The 23,340-nt window shown below is 43.9% G+C and overlaps 1 protein-coding gene across 4 annotated transcripts; it reads right to left on the bottom strand.

The window, feature by feature from the left end:
- Positions 1-1,719: 1,719 nt before the first annotated feature.
- LOC103785277 (zinc finger protein 433) lies at positions 1,720-22,837 on the bottom strand. 4 transcript variants are annotated; one of them, XM_063599911.1, is made up of 5 exons: positions 22,523-22,837; positions 17,118-17,176; positions 5,172-5,298; positions 4,882-4,942; positions 1,720-3,671 (listed from the first exon to the last, which is right to left on the bottom strand). In XM_063599911.1, the coding sequence occupies exons 3-5, from the start codon at positions 5,203-5,205 to the stop codon at positions 1,847-1,849; spliced, it is 1,920 nt and encodes a 639-aa protein (XP_063455981.1). In that variant the 5' UTR covers positions 5,206-5,298; positions 17,118-17,176; positions 22,523-22,837; the 3' UTR covers positions 1,720-1,846. The 4 variants fall into 4 exon arrangements, with proteins under 4 accessions (XP_063455981.1, XP_014198000.1, XP_008964583.3 ...); XM_014342514.5 differs by lacking the exon at positions 17,118-17,176 and adding an exon at positions 21,809-21,854; XM_008966335.6 differs by lacking the exon at positions 17,118-17,176.
- Positions 22,838-23,340: the final 503 nt, after the last annotated feature.

Consider the following 23,340-nt stretch of genomic DNA (forward strand, 5'->3'; position numbering starts at 1 on the left):
GTATTTTTAATAGAGACGGGGTTTCATCATGTTGCCCAGGCTGCCTCCTGAGCTCAGGCAATCCACCCAGGTTGGCCTCTCAGTGTGCTAAGATTATAGGCATGAGCCACTGCACCTGACCCACATTTCTTTATAATAGTGAATTTCTTTATAATTGTGAATTCCGGTATGCTTTGGGGAAGAGGGTCTTTTTTTTTTTTGAGAAGGAGTCTTGCTCTGTCACCCGGGCTGGAGTGCAGTTGCGTGATCTTGGCTCACTGCAAGCTCCACCTCCCGGGTTCACGCAATTCTGCTGCCTCAGCCTCCCGAATAGCTGGGACTACAGGTGCCCACCATCATGGCTGGCTAATTTTTTTGTATTTTTTTTAGTAGAGATGGGGTTTCACCATGTTAGCCAACATGGTCTTGATCTCCTGACCTCGTGATCCACCCATCTCGGCCTCCCAAAGTGTTGGGATTACAGGTGTGAGCCACCGTGCCCACCTCGGTAAAGGGTCTTAAAATGTATCTTCCCTTGCTGCAGAAGCTATTTTGAAGTGCCATATTTTTCATTAAGCATTAAGTAGAGAACATCAGGATAATTAGTAGGATCATCAGTATTACATGAAACATTAGATTGCTGAATGAATTGCATAATTTAACTAGAAACATTTTATTCTCAAGTAGAAAAGTTGTTTGCTTTGGAGAATTTAATCATCTGTTACTTGTTCATAAATATTCCCCCGAAGGGCTCTGACCTCTCCCTCCAGTGTGAGCCTAATTCCTAAAACTGAATAATTATTTGCTGCTGCCTGTTTCACAAACACACATGGATGGGTCAGATGTGTCTCCTTTTCCTCAACCTTATATGAAGGAAGGAGCATCTGAGCACAGCACAGAAATGATCCAAACCAAACTACTGTGAAGTGTAAAGAGAGCAGCATGGCTTTTCCAAACAGGACAGCATCACAAACCCTCCCAAGGGTACAAGGAGAGCAGTTAGAACAGAAGGAAAGGTGACCTGAAGACTGTTAGGACTGGTGAAAATGATTCATTGAAAATCTAAGAAAGAACTCTTGTCTTTGGAGCCCTGTGCCCATTTCTCTGGAGTGTGTGTTTTCCTGAATAGCCATTCCCAGCTTTTCACTTGAATAAACTCTTCACAACTCAGTCCTACGTTTTTGCATGATGTGAGGTTGACAGGACACACACCCAATACCCATGGACTCTATGCTCCCTGCCACCACCTTCCTCTTCCCTCCTGGCCTGCACAAATGTCCAGGATCCAACCCTTCACTCTGAATCCCCCTAACTCCCTGACTGGACCCAGTCATGCTGGATCCCTCAGCAGACCCATACAACTTAGAAACTCTCCTCTGTCCCCCAAACCTGGCTTGACTCTCGTGCCCTCCCCAGGCACCTTTACCCTCAGCTTGAACTGGCCTCAGCCATGATTTGAACTTCACGCTGTGCTCCTTCATGCTCCACACCTACCTCCCTCAGGTGCCATTGCCCCCAGCAGTCCTGGACCTAAGGACATCACCATGTCTCCAGCATTGCATCCTGGGAGCCCTCACCTTTTCCCACCTCTCCCTGGCCTTTAAAGTCATTGCTGCTGTGAGACCCAGACCACCATTTTGTTCCAGTAGCCCCCTGCCCACCCATTCTCCCTCTGTGACTTCTCTGCCCTGCCCAGCAGATGCCATTGTATCCCAGCCACGGATTTCTCAACTGCCATTACCACCAACTGGAAGTCTTTTTATTTATTTATTTAATTTTTATAACAGAGTCTCACCTTGTTGCCCAGGCTGGTCTTGAACTCCTGGGCTTAAGCAGTCCTCCCACCTCAGCCTCCTAAAGCCTGGGGTTATGGGGTGTCTATGCAGTGAGCCCTTCCATGCACTTGAAGTTGTGAAGAACATCTAAAGACTTTACCACATTGGTTACATTTATAGGGTTTCTCTCCAGTGTGAGTCCTTCCATGCCTTCGAAGGTTTGAGGGACATCCAAAAGCTTTCCCACATTGCTTACATTTATACGGTTTCTCTCCAGTGTGAGTCCTTCCATGCATTTGAAGTCGCGAGGCACATCCAAAAGACTTCCCACACTGCTTACATTCATAGGGTTTCTCTCCAGTGTGAGTCCTTCCATGCATTTGAAGGTGTGAGGCAGATCCAAAGGCTTTCCCACACTGCTTACATTCATAAGGTTTCTCTCCAGTGTGAGTCCTTCCATGAATTTGAAGCTGTGAGGCAGATCTGAAGGCTTTTCCACATTGCTTGCATTCATAGGGTTTCTCTCCAGTGTGAGTCCTTCCATGATATCGAAAGGAGCTCGAACAGTTGAAGGATCTGCCACACTGCTTGCATTCATAGGTTTTTCCTCCAGTGTGAGTCCTTTCATGTCTATGAAATAAACTGGGCAAACTGAATGTTTTCCCATAACCCTTACATTCATACTGCTTCTCTTCTCTGTGCATCCTTTCATGTATTTGAAAGAAAGAGAAATTACTAAATGGTTTTCCACATTCCTTACATGCATAGGGTTTCTCTCCCGTGTGAGTCCTACCATGTGTTTGAAGGAGTGAGGCAGATCTGAAGGCTTTCCCACATTGCTTACACTCGTAAGGTTTCTCTCCAGTGTGAGTTCTTTCATGATATCGGAAGGAACTGGAAGAATTAAAGGCTTTACCACATTGGTTGCATTTATAGGGTTTCTCTCCAGTGTGAGTTTTTTCATGTGTTTGAAGTGAACTGGGAGAATAAAAGGCTTTCCCACATATCTTACATTTATGAGATATCTCTCCAGTGTGCATTCCCAAGTGGTTTTGAAAGCTGGTAAGATAAGATAATACTTTCCCACAATGTTTACATTCATAGGGTTTTTTCCTAGAGTGGGTTCTTTCATGTCTACGAACAGAACTGGGACACTTGAATGCTTTTCCACATTCCTTACATTCATATGGCTTTTCCCCCGTGTGAGTTCTTTCATGTATTTGAAAGGAATGGGAAGAGCTGAAGGCTTTCCCACACTGTTTACATTCATATGGCTTCTCCCCAGTGTGAGTTCTTTTATGAGCATGAAGGCATGTGGAACTATGGAATGCTTTCCCACATTCATTACATTTATAAGGCTTCTCCCCAGTGTGAGTTCTTTCATGTATTCGAAGGCTACTAGAATGACTAAAGGCTTTACCACACTGTTTACATTGATATGGTTTCTCTCCAGTGTGAGTTCGTTTGTGGATAAGATACAAACTGAGAAACATCAAGGCTTTCCCACAAAATTTACACTTATAAGGTCCATCTCCACGGTGCAGTATCCTGTGTCTTTGAAGGTTTGAATGGGAAATAAATGTTTTTCCGCATTCCTCACAAACATAGAGTTTCCTTCCACTATGAGCCCTTTCATGTGTCTGAACAGAGGAGAGACAGTTGAAAGGTTTTTTACAGTATTTACATTTATATGGTTTCTGTCCATATTCTTGATACTCATATGCCTTGTGTCCAGTGTCATCTCTGATGTGCCTATTAAGAGATGAATGAGCACTGCCTACTTCTCCATACACACTGCTTTCGCATGATTTTACTCCAGTAGTTGTTTTCTTCTTCAGCATGTCATCTGGAACCTGGGTCAAAATTTCTCCATGCTGATGACCTTCTTTACTTTCAAAGAGTCTCTCTCCCACAATTCTGTGAACAATAAGAAGTACATTATAATGGGTTTGATTATCAGTGATTTTATATTCATTCACGAGTATTGCACTTGCATTTTTTCTTTTTTTTTTGAGATGGAGTCTCACTCTCTTGCCCAGGCTGGAGTGTAGTGGTGCAATCTTTGCTTACTGCAACTTCCACCTCCTGAGTTCAAGCAATTTTCCTGCCTCAGCCTCGTAAGTAGCTGGGACTACAGGTGCATACCACCACACCCAGCTAATTTTTTGTATTTTAGTAGACGGGGTTTCACCATGTTGGCCAGACTGGTCTCGAACTCCTGACCTCAGGTGATCCACCTGCCTCGGCTTCCCAAAATGCTGGGATTACAGGCGTGAGCCACCGTGCCTGGCCTGCACTTCCATTTTTAACATCATCCAGCAAACTGTAGGCTTTCTGCCCTGTCTGAATTGTTTGAATATGAACGGACCACAGGCTCTACAAGATGGCCCAGCTATATCTATTATCAAAAAAGATGATAGAAGGCTTCTGAATACTGTTTTTTGTTTTGTTTTGTTTTGTTTTGTTTTTTTGAGATGGAGACTCACTCTGTTGCCCAGGCTGGAATGCAGTGGGGCAAACTTGGCTCACTGCAACCTCCCCCTCCTGGGTTCAAGCGATTCTCCTGCCTCAGCCTCCCAGGTAGCTGGGATAACAGGTGTCCACCACGATGCCTGGCTAATTTTTATATTTTTAGTAGAGATGGGGTTTCACTATGTTGGCCAGGCTGCTTTTGAACTCCTGACCTCAAGTGACCCACCCTCCTCGGCCTTCCAAAGTGCTGGGATTACAGGCGTGAGCCACCGCGCCTGGCCTCTCTGAATACTATTTTAAAGTAAACTATTTTACAAATACTAAATATCTGTCTTTTTAAATTTGTTTTTGGGTCAGGGTCTCACACTCTTGCCCAGGCTGGAGTGCAGTGATGCCATCATGGCTTAGTATGGCCTCAAACTCCTGGGCTCAAGTGATCCTCCAGCCTGAACCTCCCAAAGGGATGAAATATAGGCCTGGGCCATTGTGTCAAGCCTACATCACACTTCAATATGTGTTTAGAGAAAATTTTCTAAGAATAAATAGATTGAAATTGTGCTTATTTCTTTTGTTTCCTTTTTTTTTTTTTTTAACATTTTCTCCCATTCTAAGATTTTCTAGAGACACACGTCTTTGTCATGTGAGTGCAAGTTACCTTAGGTTTCTCCTTAGATTTTCGTACTCTACATATATGTTCTGGGGTTTCCATTTTTTCCCTACAACACACAACAAGGAAAATAATCTTGAATTAGTATAAAATTATTAAAAAATTACATGATTCTATGTTCATGGTACACTGCAAGCATGCTTCCTTTATTTATCAAATATTCCCTGTCCACATTGTAAATCACTCAACAGCATACATGAGCTAAAAATACTTGTTCTCAGAAAAAAAAAAAAACTTGTTGTCTCATTTACTGAAGGAAGTAATATTGTCACCCTTACCTATAGAGGCCAGGTTCCTGAAGGTTTCTTGCATCACATCTCTATAGAGATTTTTCTGGGAAGGATCCAGCAAAGCCCACTCCTCTTGGGTGAAGGTCACAGCCACATCCTCAAAGGCCACTGAATCCTGAAACATCTCACATGTATAGAGGAAGATGGATAAGACTAACATCACTGGGAGCCTATACTCTATTCCCAAGAAGTTTCCATGATGCTGTGGACTCAAAACAATTATTCCATGACCATCAGACCTCATACTCTCTGTCTACACTCAGTTTCTTCCATAAAGTAATTCTGAGGCTACAATTGAACCATGTGGTAAAGCAACAGTAGAATAGGAAAATGTGTATTTTTGGTAAATCCAGAAAGGTGTGCTGCCTGGGCTGCCCCTAATGTTTGTTTGTAAAGTGGGAGTACGGCACCTGCCATAACAAAGTCTTCCAAATTCCTGTGCAGAAAAAGTTAACATTAGCAGTCCTGAGGCTGCATATCCTTGAAAAAAATGCCTATCGACAAAGTTTAACCTTTGATGTTATCTAGAAAGTGAATTTTGTTCTGAGTGCTGCAGCAGAAACAAAAACAAAAAAACTGGATTTTACAAGGGGTCTTATCAATCTAAATGATGAGTCATAAATAACTAAAACAAAAACTCATGAGCTCATGCCACTGCACTGCAGCCTGGGCAACAGAGTGAGACTCGGTCTCAAAAAAATAAAATTAGCCAGGTGTGGTGGTGCGTGCCTGTAATCCCAGCTACCCAGGAGGCTGAAACAGGAGAATCGCGGGAATCCAAGAGGCAGAGGCTGCAGTCAGCCAAGATCACACCACCACACTCCAGCCTGAGTGACAGAGCAAGACTCCATCTTAAAAAAAAAAAAAAAAAAAATTTCCAGGCACCTAGTCTCAACAAAAAGGCAAATATTTATCAAACTTTTAAAAACTTTTGTGGCCAGGCATGGTGGCTTATGCCTGTAACCCCACCACTTTGGAAGGCTGAGGCAGGTGCATCACCTGAGGCCAGGAGTTGGTGACCAGCCTGGCCAACATGGTGAAACACCGTCTCTACTAAAAATACAAAAAGAAGCTGGGCGTGGTGGTGTGCACCTGCAATTCCACTACTTGGGAGGCTGGGGCAGGAGAATCACTTGAACCCAGAAGTTGGAGGTTGCAGTGAGCTGAGATCGTGCCACTACACTCCAGCTTGGGCAACAGCAAGACTCCATCACAAAAAAAACACTTTTGTGCATGAGATGACACCATCAACAGAGGGAAAAGGGACTCCTTGTGCTCTGTTTAAAGGATAATAAATGGCTCAGCTTCTATGGAAACAGTACAGTAGTGCCTAAAAAAATAAAATTACTGTATTTTCCCATATCCCACTTTTGGGTCTAGTTATATTAAATTTGAAAAAACTGAAGACTGAATCTTGAAGACATATTTGAAAACCACTCTTCACAAAATCAAAGAGCTGGATCAATCCACATGTCCATTGATGGCTGCATGCATAATGAAAATATGCTAGGCATATATATACATTGAAATATTAATCTTATAACATCCTGTCTCATGCTACAACAATCACAAAACTTCAGGATGCTATGGTAATTGCAAAAAGCTAGGCACAAAAAGAAAATTACAGTATAATTCACCTTAGATGAGTTATGTAGTGTTGTGCAACTATACACTTAAAACTGCTTAAGCTGGTAAAATTGAAGTTTATTATTTTACAATAATTAAAAATAATCATAGTACCAAGTAAAAAAAAAAACTAATTGATATTGATTAAAAGATGGGCATAGGCCAGGTATGGTGGCTCACACCTGTAATCTTAGCACTTTGGGAGTCCGAGGTGGGCGGATGACTTGAGGTCAGGGGTTCAGGACCAGCCTGGCCAAAATGGTGAAACCCCATCTCTACTAAAAATACAAAAATTAGCCGGGCATGACAGCACATTCCTGTAATCCCAGCTACTCAAGAGGCTGAGGCAGGAGAATCGCTTGAATCTGGGCAGCAGAGGCTGCAGTGAGCCGAGATTGTGCCACTGCACTCCAGCCAGGGCAAGAGAGCAAGACTGTGTCTCAAAAAAATTTTAAAAAAAAAAGCAAAAGTATTTGAATGACATTTCTGCAATACATAGAAATGACCAATAAGTATATGAAGTGGTGCTCAACATCAGGAGTCAACAGGCATAAGTATTTTACACAGTGTAGTTTCAGGTGGTTATTGAGCACTTTCTCTCATGAAAAGTATTCATAAAATAATAAAATTTTAAATATAGCCATTTATTAAAGTAAAAAATAATAATTTAAATACTGCAGCTGTTTCAAGTGTATCATGAGAAACACAATTGAAGACGTCCTTTCGAGAGAGGAGTGAGTGTTTTGGAATGTAGCGAGGAAAGCAGAAATTTAGGGATTTATTGTCATTCCTAAGAAGAGCTGGCTGAGCGCAGTGGCTCATGCCTGTAATCCCAGCACTTTGGGAGGCAGAGGTGGCCGGATCACCTGAGGTCAGGAGTTCGAGACCAGACTGACTAACATGGTGAAACCCTGTCTCTACTAAAAACACAAAAATTAGCTGGGTGTAGTGATGCGCGCTACTGGGAAGGCTGAGGCAGGAGAATCGCTTGAACCAGGGAGGCGGAGGTTGCTGTGAGCCGAGATTGCGCCATTGCACTCCAGCCTGGGCGACAGAGCGAGACTCTGTCTCAAAAACAAAAATAAAATAAAATAAAAAAACAGCACTAAGCTACAGGGGTCTTAAGGACTCCTGCTTTACTGGTTTTTTTTTTTTTTCTTTTTTTTTGAGACAGAGTAGTCTCACTCTGCCACCCGGGCTGGAGAGCAGTAGCGCAATCTCGGCTCACTGCAACCTCTGCCTCCAGGTTCAAGCAATTCTCCTGCCTCAGCTTCCCAAGTAGCTGGGATTACAGGCACCCACCACTAGAGCCGGCTAATTTTTTTGTATTTTTAGTAGAGACGGGGGTTTCACCATGTTGGCCAAGCTGGTCTCGAACTCCTGACCTCGCGATTCACCCACCTCAGCCTCCCAAAGTGCTGGGATTACAGCTGTGAGCCACTGCACCTGGCCAGGACTCCTTCTTTGACCAAACTTGATCTCACAGCCCTCTTCTTGTCTAGGCTTTGGCCTTCTTCTGCAGAGCCCAGTTATAGCAAAAAGCCTTTTAAGGCAGTGCACAGAGAATCTCTCCCACCAAAACTTAGTATTTCCCATCAAGTTCAATTTCCCTCACTCATGATAATCCATCAACTTTCTCTTCCCTAACTGCTGACACTTCACCAAGTTCCATCCTTTCCCTCGCCTTGCCCTGTAATATAGGAGAGAGATTAAACTCAGGGAGACAGCCTATTACATGTCGTGAGAACTGTAATATACAGAACTGTAATCTCCATATTATAGTTCTCATGACACATATTACAATTGTGCTGAATAAAGCCTTCCTTGATATTTTAAACACATTTTCAATACAATCTCTCTTTATAAGAGATAGGGACTTAGACTGGAGACTCTGCTTCAGAAATCTAGAATGCATAGGGGATAATAGGCTCTCTCCCTGTGGGGAGACAGCTGAGACTACCTCCCACTCACAAAACCAAAACACCAGGTCAGATTTCTCTCCTGAAGACCACTCCCTGCTGTTATCCCATAAACTTAGTAAGATAGGGGACTGTGGGTGCACTATTTCCCAGACAGGGTAGTAGGGTAGAGCTTACCTCCTGCAGTGATGATGCAGGATGCCTGGTGGTACTGGCTGCCAATTCAACCATCACGCTGTGATAGAGACTTAGGTGTTGGGAACAGGCCCCCAAATCTGGCCATAAACTGGCTCCAAAACTGGCCATAAACAAAATCTCTGCAGCACTGTGACATGTTCGTGATGGCCATGACACCCACAATGAAGATTGTTGGTTTACCGGAATGAGGGCAGGGAACACCTGGCCCACCCAGGGCAGAAAACCACTTAAAGGTGTTCCTAAACCACAAACAATAGCGTAAGTGATCTCTGCCTTAAGGACATGTTCCTGCTGCAGATAACTAGCCAGAGCCCATCCCTTTGTTTCGGCCCATCCCTTTGTTTCCCAAAAGGAATACTTTTAATCTATAATCTACAGAAACAATGCTTATCACTGGCTTGCTGTCAGTAAATATGTGGGTAAATTTCTGTTTGTGGCTCTCAGCTCTGAAGGCTGTCAGCCCCCTGATTTGCCACTCCACACTCTATATTTCTCTGTGTGTGTCTTTAATTCCTCTAGTGCCCCTGGGTTAGGGTCTCCATGACCGAGATGGTCTTGGCAAGTGGTGTACATATGTGGGGCTTGAACCCGGGTCAAAGTGTCACCGGAGTAACAGTTGGAGAATGTGGAACTAAGCTGGAGGACACCCGAGTACTCTAAAGCAATGCCCGTGGTAAGAAGGGGAGCTTGGAAGCATCAGGGTAACAATGGGACAAGTGTGGGCTCTGGTTCCTTCCCTCTTGTAACCTTTTCACACTGATGAGGAGGAGGAAGGAGAGTATAACAAAGTAACAGAAGACATGACAGAGCAGGTTTGTTTGCCAGCTAAAGCTAAAGCAGCAAAGGAGGAAGAGTCCATCCCTACCCTTCTGCACCCCCTCCTTATTTTGAAGAAAAAGAGTGGCCTGACCCACCAGATCTTTCTTTTCTGGAGGACACTGGACGAAAAGTAGTTTCCCCAATGAGTGTTCGAGCAGCACCTTGAGCAATGGCTCTCAGTTCTATTCAGGCAGGAATTCACCAAGCTACACGAGAGAGTGATATAGAGGCTTGGCAGTTCCCTGTTAGGATACACCCCCCAGATCAACAGGAAAATATTATAGCTACATTTGAGCCTTCTCCTTTTAAGTTTGGGAAACACCATGAGGGGCCTGTCCCGGGCCCCATTCCAAACCAAGGCATTTCCGGCTGAGGCCATTCCCTAACCCTTGTACAATATCTATCCCCCGCCACAGCCAGTAGTGCCACGGTAGATTTATGCTGCACAAAAGCTGTGAGTCTTCTGCCTGGGGAACCCCCACAAAAAGTTCCAACAGGGGTCTGTGGACACTTGCCAGTAGGGACAATCAGATTACTTCTAGGTAGATCTAGTTTAAATTTAAAAGGAGTGCAAGTACATACAGGAGTCACTGATTCAGATTACAATGGGAAATTCAAATTGTTATAGCTACTTCTGTTCCCTGGAAAGCAGAGCCCGGAAAGCACAACTCCTGATTGTGCCATATGTGGAAATGGGGAAAAGTGAAATTAAACGAACAGGAGGATTTGGAAGCACAAATAAACAAGGCAAAGCAGCTTACTGGGTGAATCAAAGTACTGATAAACGTCCTACCTGTGAAATAACTATTCAGGGAAAGAAATTTAAAGGATTGGTAGATACAGGAGCAGACATTTCCATCATTTCTCTACACCACTGGCTGTCCGCATGGCCAATTCAACCCACTCAATTTAACAGAGTTGGAGTTGGTAAAGCCCCTGAAGTATATCAAAGAATCTATATTTTGCATTGTGAAGGGCCCAATGGACAACCTGGGACTATTCGATCAATTGTAACTTCTGTACCTATAAATTAATGGGGGAGAGATTTTACTACAACAATGGGGAGCACAAGTTCTAATTCCAGAGCAATTATATAGCCCTGAAAGTCAACATATGATGCATGAAATGGGGTATGTCCTAGGAAAAAAATTGCAGGGTTTGAAGGAACTGCTCCAAGCAGAAAGACAAAGTTCCCACCAAGGTTTAGGGTATCATTTTTGATGGTGGCCATTGTTAAGCCTCCAGAAACTATACCTTTAAAATGGTTAACAGATAAGCCAGTTTGGATAGAACAATGGCCGCTAAGTAAAGAAAAACTGGAGGCTTTAGGGGACTTAGTTACTGAACAATTAGAAAAAGGACACATAGCTCCAACATTTCCCCCTTGGAATTCTCCAGTCTTCGTAATTAAGAAAAAATCAGGTAAACGGAGAATGTTAACTGACTTAAGAGCCATTAATTCAGTTATATAACCTATGGGGACATTACAGCCAGGACTGCCTTCTCCTGTGGATTCCAAAAAATTGGCCTTTAATTGTCATAGATTTAAAAGACTGTTTCTTTACTATCCCTTTAGCTGAGCAAGACTGTGAACGGTTTGCATTTACAATTCCTGCAATAAACAACCTGCAGCCTGCTAAGCATTTTCATTGGAAAGTGTTGCCATAAGGCGTGTTAAACAGTCCAACAATTTGCCAGACTTATCAATTGAAAACATTAAATGACTTTCAAAAAGTACTAAGGGAGATCAACTGGATACAACCTGCTCTAGGCATTCCTACCTATGCTATGAGTAATTATTTTCTATCCTTAGAGGAGATCCTAGTCTCACTAGGCAATTAACAAAAGAAGCTGAGGCAGAGGTACAGCTGATTGAAAAGCAAGTCCATAAAGCTCAGATAAATAGAATAGATCCAGAGAAGACTCTAGATTTGCTAATTTTTTCAACTCAGCATTCACCTACTGGTGTTATTGTCCAAGAGCAGGACTTAGTAGAATGGCTTTTTCTTCCACATACTAACTCATGGACTCTTAACTCCTTATCTGGATCACATCGCTACTATGATACGAAATGGGAGAACTCGGATTGTTAAATTACATGGATATGATCCTGGAAAAATTATTGTCCCTCTCACAAAGACACAAATACAGCAAGCTTTTATAAACAGTCTTACTTGGCAAACCCATTAGCTGACTTTGTGGGTATTCTCGATAATCATTTTCCTAAAAGAAAACTATTTCAATTTTTGAAATTAACTAATTGGATTCTCCCTAAAATAACTAAATTTAAACCAACTGAAGGTACTGAAAATGTCTTCACAGATGGGTCTAGTAATGGTAAAGCTTCTTATTCCAGCTTGAAAGGTAAAGTTTTTCAGAAGCCCTGTACTTCGGCTCAAAAAGCAAGAGCTTGTAGCTATAAGTGAGGTATTGACTGCTTTTGATATGCCTATTAATGTGATTTCTGATTCTTTGTATGTGGTTCATTCCACACCATTAGTTGAAAATGCTCAGTTACCATTTCATACAGATGAACAACTGATGACTTTATTTACCCAATTGCAAACAGCAGTTAGGAGTAGAATGCACCCTTTTTACATCACTCACACTAGGGCTCATACACCTCTTCCAGGACCTTTAACTGAAGGGAATCAAATGGCTGATGGCCTAGTTGCTACTACAATATCTAATGCCAGACACTTTCACAATTTAACCCATGTTAATGCCTCTGGTCTCAAATGCAGATACAGCATTACCTGGAAAGAAGCTAAAGCTGTTATTCAGTGATGCCCAACTTGCCAAATGGTGCATTCCTCATCTTTTATAGGAGGAGTTAATCCTCAAGGATTGGAACCTAATTCTCTTTGGCAAATGGATGTCACACATGTTCCCTCGTTTGGGAGACTAGCTTATGTACATGTATGTGTGGACACCTTTTCTCAGTCTGTCTGGGTTACATGCCAAACAGGAGAGTCTTCTGCCTGTGTTAAACGTCACCTTTTGCAGTGTTTTGCAGTGATGGGCATTCCAGCTTCTATTAAAACAGATAATGCCCCAGGCTATACTAGCCAAGCTCTAGCTACATTTTTCTCCATATGGAATACTAAACACATTATTGGCATTCCATATAATTCTCAAGGATGAGCCACAGTGGAAAGAATGAATCTCTCCCTGAAACAGCAGTTGCAAAAGCAAAAAGGGGGAAACAGGGACTACAGGACACCCCATATGCAACTGAATCTAGAATTATTGACTTTAAATTTTTTGAGCCTGCCTAAAGCCCAGATGCTATCAGCAGCTGAACAATATCTACAGAAACCAGCTGCAAAGACAGAAGCAGAACAACTGGTTTGGTGGAGAGATCCGATAACAAAAAGTTGGGAAATAGGTAAAATAATAACTTGGGGTAGAGGTATGCTTGTGTTTCCCCAGGATGAAATCAACAGCCAATCTGGGTGCCATTGAGACATCTAGAGCCTTACTATGAGCCAGATACCCAGGAAGAGGTTTTGGGAGGATCCCAAAGACTCCCTGGTTGCAGCCATGTCAAGACTGATGCTGAGGAGGACCCCAACTGTCACGAGCAACACCTGCCTGGGGACAGATCAAGAAGCTGTCACAGATGACGGAGAAAAACCTGAGAAAAGCGGGACAACTAGTCACAATGAGTAATTTAATGATAGCTATGACAGCGGTGATCACCATTGCCATGAGTATTCCTTCAACAAGGGCTGACACAGAGAACAATTACACTTATCGGGCATATTTATCAATCTTGGCTGGCAATAATGCCTGGATGTGATCACTCTATGACACAGTTACACATGCTTTCTGGTCTCAGTATTTACCATAATAATCTGCTCCTATAATTGAGGCATACTGCCCTCAAAAAACTATTTGTAAACAGGATTGGACCTGGTCAGAAAAAATGAACGTACTTGTTTGGGAAGATTGCATTGCAGAACAGGCAGAGGTGCTGCGCAATGATTCCTATGGAGTCATTATTGATTGTTCCCCTAAGGGGATGTTTAGCTTGAATTGCACCTCTCAGTCTGCCTGCCACGGCCACACTATGTTCAGCTGGTCTGAACAAAATGGTCAGATGGTAGAAATGATAAGAAGTATGGCAAGAGTTCCTATTATCTGGAAACATGGTGGTATAGTGGCACCTCAACCTTAAATGATATGGCCTGCTGTAGGAGCTAAACATAAGGATTTGTGGAAACTATTAATGGCTCTTAATAAGATCAAAATTTGGGAAAGGATAAAAAAGCATCTAGAAGGACACTCTAGAAACTTGGATATTGCAAAATTAAAAGAACAAATATTTAAAGCATCCCAAGCACACCTGACCTTAATGCCAGGAACTGGAGTGCTTGAAGGAGCTGCAGATGGATTAGCAGCTATTAACCCATTAAAATAGATAAAAACACTTGGAAGCTCTGTGATTTCAATGATGATTATGCTTTTAATCTGTGTTATCTTTGTATAGTCTGCAAATGCGGATCCCAACTCCTGCGAGATGTAGCTCACCATGATAAAGCCACCTTTGCTTTTATTGTCTTGCAAAAACAAAAAGGGGGAACATGTTGGGGACAGGCTCCCAAATCTGGCCATAAACAAAATCTCTGCAGCACTGTGACATGTTCATGATGGCTATGATGCCCACGCTGAAGGTTGTTCGTTTACTGGAATGAGGGCAAGGAACACCTGGCCCACCCAGGGCGGAAAACTGCTTAAAGGTGTTCCTAACCCACAAACAATAGTATGAGCGATCTGGGCCTTAAGGACATGTTCCTGCTGCAGATAACTAGCCAGAGCCCATCCCTTTGTTTCATGTAAGGAATATTTTTAGTTAATCTATAATCTACAGAAACAATGCATATCACTGGCTTGCTGTCAATAAATGTGGGTAAATCTCTTTTCATGGCTTTCAGCTCTGAAGGCCGTCAGCCCCAATTTGCCACTCCACATTCTATTATTTCTCTGAGTGTGTCTTTAATTCCTCTAGCACCACTGGGTTAGGGTCTCCATGACCAAGCTGGTCTTGGCACTTAGGCTTCAGCTGATATAGATATATGTCAGGACCAGGTATAGAATTTGCATGTCTTTCTTCCATTTGGTGAATTCTCTTGCAATTTCTGTTTTTTAAGGCTATAGCAACCAGTATTCCCAGGAATTCTACAAACCATGTACTAACCTGGCCTGAACCTGCTTAGCTGCTAAGATCAGGTGCATTCAGAGTGGCATGACCATATACTCTTTTATCTTTTTTTGTTTTTTTCAATTTTGTTTTTTTGAGACAGGGTCTCACTCTGTCACTTAGTCTGGAGTGCAGTGGCATGATCATATTTCACTGTGGCTTCAATCACCTGGGCTCAAGTGATCCTCCCACCACAGCCTCCCCAGTACATAGGACTGAAGTACCATAGGAAGAACTGTGACCTAAGAAAAAACAAGTGGGACCCATGTAGATTATCTGCTCAATGTTATGGTCAAATGACTACTGCTGTAAAAAACAAAATCCATTAATCAAGAAAGTGAACTACCATTCCATGGAAGGTTTGTTACTAAGTAAAAATAAAATATGATATAAAATATCACATATCTGATGTCAACTGCATAAAAAAAGTAAAAATAAAATATACTGATAGGGATGCATACCCAGGTTATGAAACTATGAAGAAAATAAGAAAACAATAATTATCATTCGCAATACTGGCTCCATCAATATTTTGGTTCACTGTGAAATTGTTTTATGTGTTTTGACCATATGTAATATTTTTAGTTTCTAGAGTGGAAACTCTGTGCAGAAATAACTATCAGTGCACATGGAAATACCAGCAACAACCTACTGAATATAATTTTTAAAAAGACAACATAGCCTGTTAAAACAAATTTGTATTACAGTTAATTTTCTTTTTAAAAATGTTTTTATTATTTTTGTTTTGTTTAGGGACAGGTTCTTGCTCTGTCACCCATGCTACGGTGCAGGGGCATGATGACAGCTCACTGTAGCCTTGACTTCCCAGGTTCAAGCTATCCCTACCTTCCTGAGTAGATGATAATACAGGCTCCTGCCACCACACATGGTGAATTTCTTAATTTTTGTCAAGACGGGGTCTCTTTATGTTGTCCAGGCTGGTCTCAAACTCCCGGGCTCAAGCCATTCTCCCACCTTGGCCTCCAAAAGCAATTAATTTTCTTGAAGTCCCAAAATGTCTCAGAAAGGATATAAAATGATTATTATCCAAAAAGTACCCATGGAAAGATATCTATGGAAAATGTAATAAATGTAAAGATGTCATATGTCCTTAAACACACACTGATTATCACTGTGATGTAATCTCTCTGAAATACATCTAGTATTTTATTATATTCCATGAAATGCATAGGCAGGTTTGTTTTTTCATTAAAATTAAGAAAAACTACTTCTAAACACTGAAATAGAAGACAATGACTAAGAATAGCCAGCATAAGCTGGGTGTGGTAGCTCACACCTATAATCCCAGCACTTTGGGAGGTGGAGGTGGGCACATCACCTGAGGTCAGAAGTTCAAGACCAGCCTAGCCAACATGGTGAAACTCCTCTCTACTAAAAATACAAAAATTAGCCTGGCATGGTGGCATGTGCCTGTAGTCCCAGCTACTCGGGAGGCTGAGGCAGGAGAATTACTTGAACCCGGGAGGCAGAAGTTGCAGTGAGCTGAGATTGCACCACTGCACTCCAGCCTCGGTGACAGAGCAAGACTCTTGTCTCAAAAAAAAAAAAAAAAGAATAGCCAGGATGTTGTATAAAATATGATTAAGGGATGTTAATGACATAAATGTTTGCATTTTCCCACTCCAAATCATACAGTGACACCCTAACCTGTAATACGATGGAATTAAGATGGCATCTCTGAGAAGTCATTAGAATTAGATTAGAGCATGAGAGTAGATCCCTCGTGAATGGGATTAGTACTCTTAGGAGACACAGGATAGCTTGTTTCCTCTTTCTCTCTGCCATGTGAAAAAATAAAAAAATAGCTGGCCGGGCGCGGTGGCTCACACATGTAATCCCAGCACTTTGGGAGCCTGAGGTGGGTGGATCACGAGGTCAGGAGTTTGAGACCAGCCTGGCCAAGATGGTGAAACCCTGCCTCTACTAAAGAATACAAAAAATTAGCTGGGCATGGTAGCAGGCACCTGTAATCCCGGCTACTTGGAAGGCTGAGGCAGGAGAATTGCTTGAATCCCAGAGGCAGAGGTTGCAGTAAGCCGAGATCGCACCACTGCACTCCAGCCTGGGTGACAGAGCAAGACTCCATCTCAAAAAAAAAAAAAAAAAAAAAAAAAAAAGCCATCTGCAAACCAGGAAGCAGGTTCTTACCAGGCACCAGATCTGTCAGCACCTTGAACATGGACTTCATAACTTCCAGGCTTCCAGAACTGTCAGAAAGAAATGTTTATTTTTTTATTTTTTTATTTTTTTGAGACGGAGTCTCACCATCACCAGGATGGAGTGCAGTGGCATGATCTCAGCTTACTGCAACCTCTGCCTCCCAGGTTGAAGTGATCCTCCTACCTCAGCCTCCTGAGTAGCTGGGACTACAGGTGCGCATCACCATGCCCAGCTAATTTTTTGTATTTTTAGTAGAGACGGGCTTTCACCATGTTGGCCAGGATAGTCTCGATCTCTTGACCTCGTGATCCACCTGCCTCAGCCTCCCAAAGTGCTGGGATTACAGGCGTGAGCCACCGCGCCCGGCCTAGAAATTATTCTTTAAGTCACCCGGTTTATGAGAATTTGATATAAAAGCCCAAGATGACTAAGATAGATAGGCACTAGCCCTAGAATACATCACAGCTTTGAGATCTATACTAATAAAGAGAAAATGATATTAACAGAGATGGAAATATAGACCAATGGAGAGGGTCCATGGGTACAAAAACACAGAAAGAATGAATAAGACTAAGCATTTGCAAGCACAACAGATTGACTATAGTAAAAAATAATATATTGTACATTTTGAAATAACTAAAAGAGCTGGGCATACTGGCTTATGCCTGCAATCCCAGCACTTTTGGAGGTGGAGGCAGGAGGATTACTTGAGCTCAGGAATTCGAGACAAGCCTGAGCAACATGGTGAAACCCCGTCTCTATGAAAAATACAAAAATTAGCTGGGTGTGGTGGAACACACCTGTAGTTCTAACTATTTGGGAAGCTGAAGCAGGAAGATCACTTGAACCTGGGAGGTGGAGGTTGCAGTGGTGTGGCTGGCTCACGCCTGTACTCCCAGCACTTTGGGAGGCTGAGGTGGGCAGATCACGAGGTCAAGAGATTGAGACCATTCTGGCCAACACGGTGAAACCCCGTCTCTACTAAAAATACAAAAATTAGCTGGATGTGGTAGTGCGCGCCTGTAGTCCCAGCTACTTGGGAGGCTGAGGCAGGAGATTTGCTTGAACCCAGGAGGCGGAGGTTGCAGTGAGCAGAGATCGCACCACTGCACTCCAGCTTGTTGACAGAGTGAGACTCCATCTCAAAAAAAAAAAAAAAAAAAAGACAAAGCAACTGACCAACATTCATGTTAAAATAGGTATCAAGCCAGGCACAGTGGCTCACACCTGTAATCCCAGCACTTTGGGATGCCAAGAGGGGGCGGATCACTTGATGTCAGGAATTCAAGATCAGCCTAGCCAGCATGGTGAAACCCCTTCTCAACTAAAAAAAAAACACAAAAATTAGCTGGGCGTGGTGGCAGTCACTAGCTACTCAGGAGGCTAAGGCACAAGAATCGCTTGGACCCAGGAGGTGGAGGTTGCAGTGAGCCAAGATCGTGCCATTGCACTCCAGCCTAGGCAACACAGTGAGACTCTGTCTAAAAAATAAAGTAATATCAAAAGACAAAACAGACTCTTTGTGGAAATAAGACACGAAATCTTGGCAATATAGGAAGACTTCATCCCTACAAAAAATAACTAGCTGGGCAGAGTGGCATGCACCTGTGAGCCCAGCTACTCGGGAGGCTCATGATGATTGCTTGAGCCCAGGAGGTCAAGGCTGTAGTGAGCTGTGATCACACCAGTACACTCCAGCCTGGGTGACAGCAAGACCCTTAAAAAAAAAAAAAAAAAAAAAAAAAAGTCCTCCATCCTGCAAAGAAGAACTGTTTTTTTTTTTCTTTCTCTTTTTCTTTTTTTTTTTCGAGATGGAGTTTCACCGTTGCCCAGTCTGGAGTGCAGTGGCGCAATCTCGGCTCACCGCAACCTCTGCCTCCCAGGTTCAACCAATTCTCCTGCCTCAGCCTCCCGAGTAGCTGGGACTACAGGCTTGTGCCACCATGCCCGGCTATTTTTTTGTATTTTTAGTAGAGACAGGGTTTCACCATGTTGGCCAGGATGGTCTCGATCTCCTGACCTGGTGATCTGTGTGCCTCGACCTCCCAAAGTGTTGGGATTACAGGCGTGAGCCACCACGCCTGGCCAGAACTGATATTTTGGGTACTCTTTGTAATTCACCAATCTACCATACTTTCTTGTGGAAATTATTTCATTTTTCTCCAGTTAAAATAGTAAACTTTCCCTATTTTTCTCCAGTAGCATTCCTAAAACTAGTCCCTATAACATCATTGGAAATCACCCACAACAAAAGGATACACCTGAGAAATGTACTACACTGCCTGTAGAGAAGAAAAAAACATATTAAGAAATGGAATATAAGACTAAATAGCGATTTTTTTTTTTTTTTTTTTTGAGATGGAGACTCGCTCTGTAGTGCAGGCTGGAATACAATGGCGCAATGTCAGCTCACTGCAGCCTCCACCTCCCAGGTTCAAGGGATTCTCGTGCCTCAGTCTCCCTAGTAGCTGGGCTTATAGGCATGCGCCACTATACCCAGCTAACTTTTGTATTCTTAGTTGAAACAGGGTTTCATCATGTTGGCCAGGTTGGTCTTGAACTCCTGACCTCAGGTGATCCACCTGCCTTGGCCTCTCAAAGTGCTGGGATTACAGGTGTGAGCCACTGCATCCAGCCATTTTTCTGAAATCTACCTCTTTCTGGCCTGTGTGTAAAATTTTCTTATTTTGCAAGCTCTAGTGAAAAATGCAAATTACAATTAATAAAAAACCTGAAGCTGCAATAAGTGAACAATTATTTACAAAAAGACAAACCCACAGAGGGGCAATGCTGACTACAAAGAACACAGTGATGTTTGACTCAAGTGTCAGGCCATCCTATCACATGGGACATTTCTCTGTGCCCATCCTGCTCACTGAAGTGCTGAATGACTATTTTCCAACAACACTGCACCATGCCCCTGTGTGCCCCAAGTGCGTTTCCTTTTTTTTTTCCCCCTCTCTTGAGACAGAGTCTGACTCACTTGCCCAGGCTGGAGTGCAGTGGTGCGATCTCCGCTCATTGCAGAATCCACCTCCCAGGTCCAAGCAATTCTCGGGCCTCAGCCTCTGGAGTAGCTGGGACTACAGGTGTGTGCCACCACACCTGGCTGATTTCTTTTGTATTTCTAGTAGAGCCAAGGTTTCACCATATTGGCCAGGCTGGTCTCAAACTCCTGGCCTCAAGTGATCTACCCACCTCAACCTCCCAAAGTGTTGGGATTATAGGCATGAGCCACTGCACTTGGCCAGTGCATTTTCATTTACGAGGCTGAGGCAGGAGAATGGCATGAACCCGGGAGGTGGAGCTTGCAGTGAGCAGAGATCGTGCCACTACACTCCAGCCTGGGCGACAGAGCGAGACTCCGTCTCAAAAAAAGAAAAACAAAAAACGGGCCAGGCGCGGTGGCTCACACCTGTAATCCCAGCACTTTGGGAGGCCGAGGCGGGTGGATCACAAGGTCAGGAGATCAAGACCATCCTGGCTAACACAGTGAAACCCCATCTCTACTAAAAATACAAAAAATTAGCCAGGCATGGTGATGGGCTCTTGTAGTCCCAGCTACTTGGGAGGCTGAGTCAGGAGAATGGCGTGAACCCGGGAGGCGGAGCTTGCAGTGAGTAGAGATCGCACCACTGCACTCCAGCCTGGGTGACAGAACAAGACTCTGTCTCCAAAAAAAACAAAAACAAAAACAAATAGTTGATACTACAAATTGAAGAAGGAGAGTTGGTGTCTGCAAATTTTAGAAAGGAACTGAAATTTTAGTATTGTACTGCAAGCTCTCCAGAGGTAGGCCAGGGTCACAGGGTGGAGGGTTTGAGATCTCACTTTCCATATATTTGGAAAATGCAGAGAAGTACCAGTCAACTGGGGAGTGTTGAAAATTTTGAATAAGAAGTAATTAAACTTAATGCCTATAGTACTCTAAGATCTTGGCCAAGAACATGGAAATCAAATTCAAATGCTATTCATATAAAGTACTAACTTATGTGACGGTATGTGGCCTGAGAAAACAATAACAAGTTACTAATTTATTGGGAAATGAAATATGGGCTTAACCAGGTACAACTGGTCGAGTAACCTCTGATTATACAACCAAAAATTTTCCGCTCTATGGTCTGTGAAAATAAGTAATTCAAAAATTGAAGCTGTTGGAACTCTAAATTATCTTGAAGTTTAAAGTAATGTGATTCTGGAATTGAGTCACCTGACACTGGAAAGAGCCAGCTGGAACCCTCCCACACTTGACTACAGATTAACCATCAGACAGGCTTCACTATACCTGCACAGGCCTCATTATACCCGCTTCCTTTAGGAGTTTACACATAGCCACTGACCCACCTTCATGTTAAAACAGACATCAGCCAACTGGAAACACAGACTCTCTGTGACAATAAGAAACCAAATTACAAACAAGACCTAAGGCCATGCAAGGCAAGAGGTAAGTCAAATCTTAGAATTCATAAAATCTAAAGAAACAGGTCTTTTGTTTTGGGTGGGATGAAATCATATGACAGATACCAGACCCTCTTCACTTAAGCAATCCTTCCTACCGCCTCGAAGTTTTAGACAAAGCTTTCACACTCTCCACCAACGGCCACCTTCAGAATCCCTCAACCACCTGCACCTTCTAACCCCCTTCCACAGGTCCCGCCCTTTCTGCCAAAGGAACTTACACCTTCCAGGCATTGATGCATGATTCTCCCTGCAATTCCTGTCTCCCTGAAATGAATAAAAACAAACTGTCTTGAGCAGCCTCGAGACCACTTACTTCAGGCCTCCTGGGGTTGTGTTTTCCTCAGCTGAGGCCTCTCCTATTCGGCTCTGAATAAACTTCTTTAAGTTATTTTACACAGCTTGGCATTTTCCGTTAACAAATTACAAGCCAGGACTGGGTGTTTATCATTCAGGAATCTCAAAGGATCTCTAATTATTAATATATATTTTTTAAAACCTATTCTGAGAAGCAAAACTCTAATTGTTAACGTGTCTCAGTTTAATTTTTAAGAGGAGAAAGGCGCTACTGGGGACCCCACAGCCCACCCTCCTCCTACACAAACCCCCACACCCGAGGCGGGATCCCCCCATGACCCTCGCGTAGTCCCCGCACAATCTGGGGAGACGCGGGGCAGCGGGCGCGGAGCTGCCCAGAGAGGGCTCTGGGAACTGGGTGACAGTCACCGCGCAGGAACAGGACGAGACGCCCGGGTCCCGGCTGCCGGCCCAGCCCCACCGTGGGGCCAAGGGGACCAAGGGCCGAGCTGTCCCACGGGAAATCGGGTCCCAGACCCCGGAGTCGCCGCGGGGAGGCCCGGGTCCCACCACAGCCGGTTCCGGCCGGTTCCAACCAGCTCCTCCCCCGCCTCGGGACCCCTGGCCCGCATGCTCACCATTTCTTGCCTTTCAGGTGACTCCCACGACCAATGCGGGTCACAGCACAGGCGACAGAAGCTATGGCAGAGGCACCTGAACCCTCTCGGAGGGGAAAGCCAGGCTCCCAACCTCAGCTCGCCGCCTGGAGCCGGGAACCGAGGAGAGCAGGGCCTTCGCCCTCCCCGATGGACACTCGGCAGGCCCCGCCCAGCGCCCCTGATTGGACGAAGCGCCGGGCCCCGCCCCCTCAGCCGTGAGTGACAATAGAAGCCCTTGGTAACGGGGCTCTGAAAACGGGCTTGACCGGATCCAGCGATAGATTCTTTAAGCCAGAGGTCTGTAACCTTTTTAGCACCAGAACCGGTTTCGTGGAAGACAGTTCTCCTACGGGGGCAGATAGTTTGGGAATGAAACTTCCACCTCAGATCAGGCATTTTATCCTCATAAGGCGAACCCAACCTAGATCCCTCGCATGTGCCGCTCACAATAGGGTTCGGGCTCCTATGACACACTAATGCCTCTGCTGATCTGACAGGAAGCATATCTCTGGCGATAATGCCCGCTGGCTCGCCCGCCAGCCGCTCACCTCCTGCTGTGCGGACTGGTTCCTTACAGGCCATAGACTGGGGGTTGGGGACCCCTGCCATAGAGTACTGTTGAATAGAAACTTTAGCTCGTCCGGCGGGGGGGTAGCTCATGCCTGTAACCCCACCACTTTGGGAAGCCAAGGCAGGCAGATTGCTTGAGCCTAGGAACTTAAGACCAGCATGGGTAACATAGCAAAACCCCGCCTCTACAAAAAATACAAAAATTAGTCAGGCGTGGTAGTACATGT

Source organism: Pan paniscus, chromosome 20 (assembly GCF_029289425.2).
Source record: "Pan paniscus chromosome 20, NHGRI_mPanPan1-v2.0_pri, whole genome shotgun sequence".
NCBI classification, from domain to species: Eukaryota; Metazoa; Chordata; class Mammalia; order Primates; family Hominidae; genus Pan; species Pan paniscus.